The 9,597-nt window shown below is 30.9% G+C and overlaps 1 protein-coding gene across 4 annotated transcripts in view; it reads left to right on the top strand.

The window, feature by feature from the left end:
- Positions 1-180: 180 nt before the first annotated feature.
- LOC105317441 (isatin hydrolase) overlaps positions 181-9,597 on the top strand; it is a 38,321-nt gene continuing 28,904 nt past the window's right edge. The window contains exons 1-3 of one of the 4 annotated variants that reach the window (XM_066073136.1): positions 327-619; positions 3,993-4,160; positions 4,356-5,175. In XM_066073136.1, coding sequence (XP_065929208.1) covers positions 435-619; positions 3,993-4,160; positions 4,356-4,890 — 888 coding nt within the window. In that variant the 5' untranslated portion in view covers positions 327-434 and the 3' untranslated portion in view covers positions 4,891-5,175. Of the gene's footprint in view, positions 620-3,992; positions 4,161-4,355; positions 5,176-8,664; positions 8,913-9,597 lie in introns of those variants that run through there. The other 3 variants (XM_066073137.1, XM_034461701.2, XM_034461702.2) reach the window with 3 other exon arrangements.

Raw genomic sequence — 9,597 nt, 5'->3', positions numbered from 1 at the left:
GATAAAAATTAAAGTATTTTTTATACATTTAATTTCAATTTAATTGTATTTTATTTGAGCTTGACAGCAATTTTTTATATTAAATGTTATTCCCATTATTTAAAATGTAAATCTGCTATTTTAAGAGTTATATTTTTATTCCTATGTTGTAAATTCTGCTCTTGTTCCATTGTTTACGTTTGGAAATGTTTTAAGTTGATTTGTTAGAAATCTTTTTTTATCTGAGTTAGACATCAAATTTCCAATACAATGTAATCCCTGATATTCTAAATATACATTTCGCTGTTTAAATGTTTTCTTTTATTCCTGATATCTTTAAAACTGACTCTCGTTCCGATGTGTGTTTGCGTTTAAAGTGATTTCCTAAAAAATGGAATCGCACTTGAAGTTCATGTTTAATAGAGCAGGACTAGGGCAGCGGCAATCATAACAAGATGGCGGTGTTTCTGAATCTCTGCGTTCTCTTCTTGACGGCATCAATCGTCCTGGTTCAGGCAGCACATAGGATTGTGGATCTTAGCCATAAGCAAGATGGTAACTCCCTCACCTGGCCAGGGAACCCATCTTATAACTTCACACAACTTTTTCGAGGATTTGCTGAACTGTATGGATTCTGGTAAGTAAAACATATTATCAACTTTTGATTTTTGCCATGAACCAAAATTACGCTTCAGTTACTTGACTGGCACACCCAATCAGTTCACTAATATAGTTCGAGGGTTTTATGATAAATGTATGTAAAGTATTTTCTCTCAGTAATGGTCAATGATGCAAGATTTCAGTTTTTGCATGAAATATGCTGATTTTAGAAAAGCTTAAAAAGATAAGTTTATATTTACTTTTAAAAAAAAAACTTGCTAAATATGCTAACATGTGTCGGTAGAAATCACTCACAATTGCTAAAACAAAATGGTCGTCGGGACAAATAAAGATATTCCAAAGCCATATGTATCTGGAAGTATGGTCTGCACAAAATATAAGAAGGGTATCTATTTCTAAGCGCAGTCATCTTATGATTAACATTTCAAAGTATTTCGCATTAGAGGTTAAACCTATGTGAACGTACACTTTATATCGCCTGTTCATTGTACTGCTATCTCCTTCATTCGGACGTAATGTTTATGACGGTCATTTCGCTTTGAACATTGATGCGCATACCATACCGAGAGACACATGATGCTGCGCAAGACGTAATAACTTTCATTGTCTGATAATACACGAGTCTTTCACTTTTATTCGTTCGTGAAAGAGGAAAAACACAATAAAAACCAATAATTTAACCATAACAACATATTTAACTTAAAGAAAACACAGAAAAGACGATTCTACATAGCAGCATAAATCTATCAATGTAAGATAATTTATCATGTATAGTAATACATTTTAACTTCAACATAAACTTGAAAAAACGAAAACATTTTAACAGCGACATGAATCCAATAACTCTGAAATCGAAAGAATAAAATCTTCAAAAAATAAGACATTTTGTTCGTACTTTTGAGTTGTCTTTCTTTTATTTAGAACATTGTACACACTTGCTAACATCAAACATATATACAAATAAATGCAATATTTACACAAATACACATAAAAAATAAATTAACGCAAAGAAAAATTGAGATTAGAAGAGAAAAACTACACGTTATTCACGAGTTTCAGACGTGCAGTCGTGTGTAACAAATTTGAAGGGATTACGTAACTGTGTCACGGTGTCTACTTACGAGCGGCATTCAGCTTTAAGGATGTTATCAAGAAAAATCGCATAAAAGTTTACACTACGATTGAGATTTTCTTATTTGTGAAAATATTACAAAAAATAAACACTTTAACAAATAAAATACAGTTTATGAATGGTAGTGGCACTAAATATATACAATGCATTAAAATTTTAGCAAAATATTTTTTAAAATATTTCAGCTCGAATTTCCTCTATAGGTTTTCAAATCCCTACCCATTTTTAATCCAATTTTACAAAAAAATTAAATGATGATTAAACCAAAAAAAGTTTTAGTATTAAACTACTTATATTGACTTTATTATGTTTGTATAAAATCTACATGAGGTCAATGATCAAAATTATGAGAAATGGTGTCTTTTGTCTTTTTTAAGCATTATTCATCATTTTTGCAATTCGTGTCATATGATTATTTTAAAGCATAAGTGAGGTAAAAAAAAAAAACAGAAAATATGCAAAACTTTATAGACTAAAATATGAAAGTACTGCCAAAACAGTTTAGCGGAAAACAAAATCAGCAAAATTTAGTCTGAATTTCCTCTGTTTGGCTAAAAGTCTATATTTGTTTGAGCAAACTTCCATAATATAGTAGAAATATTGAATATTACGACAATAATGATTCATTTCAAAAATACTTTTTTTGTGTTAAGAACAAATTTACGCATGATATTGAACTTCAAAACAATCCAAATTTGAGAACTCAAACCCTGAGCAAACAAACCTGAGCAAACAACAGCCGTTAGGGGGATTCGCGGCCATCTTGTTCATTTGAGGATAAGAATGTTAACATTCCAGGAACTGGCTTATATATATATATATATATATATATATATATATATATATATATATATATATATATATATATATATATATATATATATATATATATATATATATATATATATAGCCCATTGTTATTGAGCAGCGTTTCTCCCATATTAGCGCCTGGAAAACTGGCTGAATAGTCGTCTTTCAATAAAATGAAGTGGATTTTATTTATTTTACAACAATTGATAAACAAGTTCTACAACTTATATTAATATCTATTGATAGCACTGAGGGCTTATTGATGTGGGATTAAGCCGGATTACCCTGAGAGAACCCACATGTCCAAGCAGGTGAACGCCATACCCTATCAAATACAATCACTGTTGATAACGGTGAGCAAAATCTGCGTGCAGCAGTCAGAAGCGAGTGCATTTTCACTATGCTACTACTTGCACACCTTGATCTGATCAATGAAAATGGACAGCAATTAAGTTATTAAGTTCTGATGTGTAACAAGAGAGTTAAGGTGTACACTAATAAAAAAAAATAAAGTGAATATATGTGGAATCATTTTTGCAGTTTAACAAATTGTCTATCACTTAAAGTTATCTTCAAATTTGATCATGAAACTTAGCTTTTTCCAGATACCTTTAGTGAATACTTTTGATTACTGAAAATGAAATCATGGTGTTAGATTTATATCTTTGCATGCAAATGCATAACATAACAAATGCATAACATGCCATTCTAAATTCATTCATAAAATAATTAGTTAAATTCTCTGTATTTCATAACAGGAGAATTAAAACATTGTCTTTATTAAATGATTGGTCGACAAACTGGTGGAAATTTGTATGGAGATTTATGCAACTTGCAGGTGTACAAAACATTCATTCAAAGTTAAGTCTCAATTGTCTTTCAAAAGATAAATTTCTATATTTCGACCCTAAAACGTAGAGGAGACATCCTACTATGGGGATTAGTTGCACTGTATACCTATATTTTAGACAAAAAACAGTTTCCTTTTTTAAGACATAAATACAAAATGTCTAAATTATCAACTTCAAAAGAGAGATGACAGTTTTTTGGGGGTTTTTTTACAGTTTGTGGTTTCATGAATTTTGTAAAATTTGGTCACAAAACCTTTCTGTTTTGATACTAATGAAAAAAAACTTAACATTTTTTTTCAAGCAAATGAAGTATCATTACTTTTTTAAAACTCATATGTGCCAGTCAAGTTATATCATATAAAAATGGCCAATTCCAACAAAGATTTATATTGAGATGACTACATAATCTATAAGGATATTTTCATGTATCTGCAATAACTTTCAATTTTATACATATTTTCTTTTCAACAAAGCGCTCTAATTTGCTTTTACCTTTCTTGTCATTCCAATAATTACATTGATATAACATGCAATGAGGTTCTAGTTATTCGTGTTTATCTATGTATTAACTTATATTTTTATTGTTTTATTTAACGGTATGAAAACAATCACTTTGCGATGCCCGAACACATGGGTACTCACATAGACGCACCTGTTCACACAACACGAGGGATGTGGAAAACCGATCAAATCCCAATCGAAAAACTGTATGGTCCAGGAGTTATCATAAATGTCAAAGAAAAGGTCAAAAGCAATCCGGATTACAGGTGATTCTTCGTGAAAAGGAATGTAACAACACCAAAAACAACATTACACAAACAACAAGCATTAAGTCACTTTTAATAAAGCTAAGTAACAAATATTTTTTCGATAAAATCATATCATTTAAAGAAATTGGTATATTTTCATGTTGAATTCGAAAATTTCACTTTTTATCACTGGCCTCTTTTTCTTTCTTTAAGAGTCACGGTCGAGGACCTAATGATGTGGGAGAAGAAGTTCGGAGAAATGCCTCGGCATGCCATAGCTATCATGAATTCCGGTTGGTCGGACAAGTACCCTAATAAGACCCAGATATTTGGAAGCACCCAACACGACAATGCTTCGTCGTTTCATTTCCCAAGCTGGCATGTGGATGCAGTCACATGGTTGATAAACAAGCGTCAGATTAACGCTGTCGGTGTAGACACGCCTTCCACAGACTTTGGACAGGCTTCCGTAAGTGCCAGCTTCCCATGTCACATAACTCTTGGCAGAAACAATGTTGTCGGCATCGAATATGTAGCCAATCTGGATAAAGTTCCGGAAAACGGAAGTACGATTTACGTGCCGGTCCTGAAGCTTTTTGACGGAAGTGGAGGACCTGCGCGGGTTTTTGCGACATATGATGACGAACCAAACAAAACGAATGCCGCTGCTATCCTAACCAGTCCAACCAGCTTATTCCGCTTTGCCATCTATTTTTCAATGATTCTCTTGTGTGAAATTGGACGATAGTTGGTTTCTTTGTAATTACTACCCATTTAATCCATTCTAAATCACTGGCTTTTTTTTTTATTTTGTGACACGTCTTTATTAAAAGTATATTTGCAATATATAAGCATTGAATACACATCGAAAAAAAGTTCACATCATATAACAAAAGAATATCCTTTTACGATATGCTTTTAAGACGCTTTTTGAGGGATTTGATTTTTTCATAAAAATATAACCCCCTCCCACATCCAGATAAAACGAATAAGCGAATTGTCTGCAGCTAAATTTCAATGAAATGATATGAATATAAATGGATAAAAGAAAATGGGTTTTATTTCACAAAAATATTCATCTTGCAATCCTTATGGTTGTTTTTGAACTGTAAAGTATAATGATATTAGATATATTTACTCAATTAGAATCATTTGATTAATTCGTTTTTCATTGCTGTATAAACATGGTATTAATCTTCTTTGTGTACTCTTGTATTACACATTTTATAAATGTATGTTCTATATCATGACATTAAGCTTCAAATTTATGTTAAAAGTGTGACTTAACATTATCTATGTACATTCGCAGAATTATCTGCAATAAAAAGTAATCGATATTCTTGAAGTATATGTTTTTCAAATAGCAAATTAAATACAGTTATTGACTGGTTATAATGGCAAAATTTGATTGGTTGAATTTGAAGACACAAATGACGCCACAGACAAAAGGCCAAGCAAAAAAATTTTGTCTGAAGTTCCAACAAATTAATTCAGTCAACAGCCCCTTTGTTATACCTTTCACTACTGCAGATTTAAGTATTAATTCAAGAAACAACCAGGCATTAATGTCACACATATCTTTGGCTATTTCAGTTCAACCGAGAGCGGATGAGTATTAGATAGCTGTAACGTTCAAAAATTCTTTTTAATGTGGGACCGATACTTTGAGTGGTCAGCATCGGGATTGAATTAACTTTCGTTTTGTAAGACCTTTTTGTTGGTAAAAAAAATATTATACAATATTATAAAAAAGGGTGCATTATTTTCATTTTAAGTACAATGACTTAAATTTTATCAAATACATAACACGCTTATTGATAGATTATCCTTTCCTTGTGTTTTTTAAAAACTTCTTTAAAAATTCATCTTACTGTACTTCAATGGGACTTGCCTTTCAGATCTCACTGCAGACGAAAACAGAGTATTCCTGTAAAATAAAAACATTTACGAAATACCGAATCTACCCAAATTTTGAAGGAAAGACATATGGATTTTTTTTGGGGGGGGGGGGGTTCTAACAAATATTTCATAACAATCATAGTTTAATATTTTAGGTAGATCTGAGGGTTACTTTGTTGACCAGCCAGTCTCCCTAAGTAAAACCAAGTATATACATTTTAAGCACATTTGTTGTCTAAAACGTTCAACACATGTCAACACAGTCAAATATTTGTGAACAGTTTTCTGTTTTATCCGTTAAATTAAAATTGTATCCTTTTTCAAGAAAAAAATTATTTTCCTTTTGGAACAAACACTGAAACGTAAAATGTAATCAATTACTTTTAAGATTGGATGAAATCAGCTTGTAATCAATTACTTGTTAATATAGCATTGAATGATATATTTTTCACGTCGTCGTGTCAATAACTGCTGTCAGGTGAGCAGAAAAATTGAATAACACGCGTTAGCGCGTTATGATAATTTGTCTGCTCACCTGACGGCAGTTATTGACATGACGACGTCAAAAATAGATCATTTAATGCTTATATTTACATTCCCTTACTGAAGAAATCAATTGTTTACTTAAATAAATTGATATAAAGTGCAGGTATAAAGTGCGAAGGGAGTAAATTAGTTACAGCAAGAACAGCTGATTTGTAAAACCGGTTTAAACTGGTTATCACAGAGACTGTTGAGATGAGATCGACGAGCCTGAAAATATTATCCATGAAAAATAACTATTGAAATGTTGCTTTTAATAATAAAGTCAACTGTTTTGTTGAATAATTATAAAACATGGTGTTTTGACAACATTTATGAAATACTTTTTTTTTACCGATAACATAGAAATCACTATTTGAGAACTGCTTATGTAAATTACTTGTAAATTCATACGCACTGAATAAGTGTTGCATTTAGAGGCATTTAAACATCACGGAATTTAATGGAAAAACACAGTAGAATGTAAATACATCCAAATCAATTGTTATTTAATTGATCAATTTTAAAGGTAATCAACCTCATTTCTTTAAACAGAATATAATGGGGAAAAATATCAAAAAGTTCTTACCTGAAATGTACTGCTCCGTAAGCAACAAATCAACAATGAAATAGTGGATTTCCCATTCACCGACAATTGATGATTACACATATCTTTATTCCTGATTATCTATCCAATGTGTTATTTTTCTTCTATAAATGTCTGGTATTTCGTTATTCAAATAAAAAAGACTGGAGATTTCTCTTTATGTTTGATCGTCCTCCCTCAGGCTGACCAAGAAGACCGGCGTATTGATCTATTAATTTTAACTATGAAAGAAGTTAGCGAAAAAAAAATTAAATTTGTGCCAGGTGTTTAAAGTCAAAATGAAACAAAATGAAACAAAAAGAATAAGAAGTCTTTATTCGTACCTTTCCGATTTTCTTTGTAAAAAGACTGGGCTTGTCGAATAATAAAGCCTTTTTTAAACCAATTCTGTTTGCTCTGAACTGTATGTGTGGATTTTTAAAGTTATGGACAATAAGCGACGGTAAAGGAGTTTGACATTATCTGACTCTTGATGTTGATATTTTAAGAAATTGAATACAAATACGTCTTTTAATGGACTGAACAAAGCGTATGCCAGGTGTATCAATTATTTGACTCAGATAATTAGTCGACATAAAATCAACCATTGTATTTTTCTTTAAAATAAAAACAAAAAGGCCATTAATTCTATTTTTTTAATTACCCCGGTACATAAATGTACTTGTAAACTTGAATAATCGTCTGCAAAAAATGTGAGCATTGTGAAACTTTTCAAATGGTATTTAAATTGTAGTTACACATGTATCATAAAAATACCTAAATTAACTGTTTTGACCATAAATGATGAAAAAATAGAATTTTGAAAATGAATAGCTCAAATCTTAAAAATGCAACTTTGATGATTCAACAATAGCAATTTAGTACAATGTTCAAGATCAATGCATGTATTAAAATGGTACATCAGACAATGCTTATGGACTTAATAATTAAACGAATAGTTTTATTATATCACTTGAAATTGTATCATACTTTACGAATTTTTACATTCCTGTCACGAAGATAGGAAATGAAGGGAGTGTTCATTTCGCAGATTGTCCCATCAATGCCATTTGCCATTTCGGTTTCCAACAAACTTTCTTAATACTGGATTATCTAATTTAAAGCACTGAATAATGCATTAATGCCTCAACGAATTCTGAATTTACATAAAGGAAATATATCTACACCTAACTGCGTAGTAGAAGTCAAAAGCATAGAGATAGTTTATTTTTAATTTTAGCTAAGCCGGATACTACTTATCACTATTAAATAGAACAATGTTTGTTTATCTCAATCACCTCTACCATTTCCCCATATTTTATTAATTTTTTTTCAAATCCTGATCAGTCTTTATACCCAGCACATTAAAACGTTTCCTTAATGGTTAAAGTAATTGTTCATGCTGTAAAAAGAAAGTTAATTTGCGTATTAAACATAATGTTTCTACGTCAATTGCATATTTTATGAAATTGAACACAAATTTTAAAATATATATAAAAGAAACATCATTCGAGTAAACAACATAACAGTTTCAAAGAAGCGACGTATCGGTACGTTGATAAAAAGAGGAAAATAATTTAAAACATGAGATCGCAGAATTGGAGTGGTTGTGTTCTTTTCTTGATTACCACGGCTATTATAGTCCAAGCTGTTCCTAGAATTGTGGATCTGAGTCATAAACAAAATAATGATTCCATTACCTGGCCTGGGAACCCTCCGTATCAATTCACCGTGCTTGACCGAGGCTTTTATGACAGTGCATGGTTTGTAAAAAAAATGCTAAACCTCTTTCTTCTCTCTCTCTCTCTCTCTCTCTCTCTCTCTCTCTCTCTCTCTCTCTTACAATTTTCTACTTTCTAAGAAAGCGGACATCTAACTTTTAAATTTCTTCCCGTTTACGTCATGTTAAATATTAAAAAGCTCATTATAAACTTTATAGTATTTGTAAATTTTATATGTGAACATATGGACACAAGGGAATGTCGATCTGTAAAAAGATGCTTTAATAATGTGACGGAAAATAAATGAGGCTTTAATGTTTGGGTTTTTTTTCTTCTTCTATCATTTTGTATTTCAAAAATAACAAGCCAAGCTAAAGAAGTTATAGAACTAAAAAAAAAGGGTTTTCATTTTTTTATTTTTTTTATTTTTTTTTTTTTTGCATTTATTTTACGAGATGGAGGTGAAAAAAGTTGTATATATTTCAAATATATTTCAAACCTATTGTATTGATCTTCATTGCACATATAATAAACCTATCTATTAGCTAGAAACATTGTAATTGTATTTTTTAGATGCGATGTAATCGCAAATGAGAGTCCTTATACGATACCTAACATATTCTACTAGTCGGAAGCTAATAGATACTCTGTCATTATCAAGAATATATTTGTTTAAAAACGCAAGCTCTATTTTCAAAAACGCACAAATACTAGACTTTTTCAAGGT

The sequence above is a fragment of the Magallana gigas genome, chromosome 10, assembly GCF_963853765.1.
Source record: "Magallana gigas chromosome 10, xbMagGiga1.1, whole genome shotgun sequence".
NCBI classification, from domain to species: domain Eukaryota; kingdom Metazoa; phylum Mollusca; class Bivalvia; order Ostreida; family Ostreidae; genus Magallana; species Magallana gigas.
Note: the sequence above shows the minus strand (reverse complement) of the source record. Positions and strands in the feature narration are given on the sequence as shown.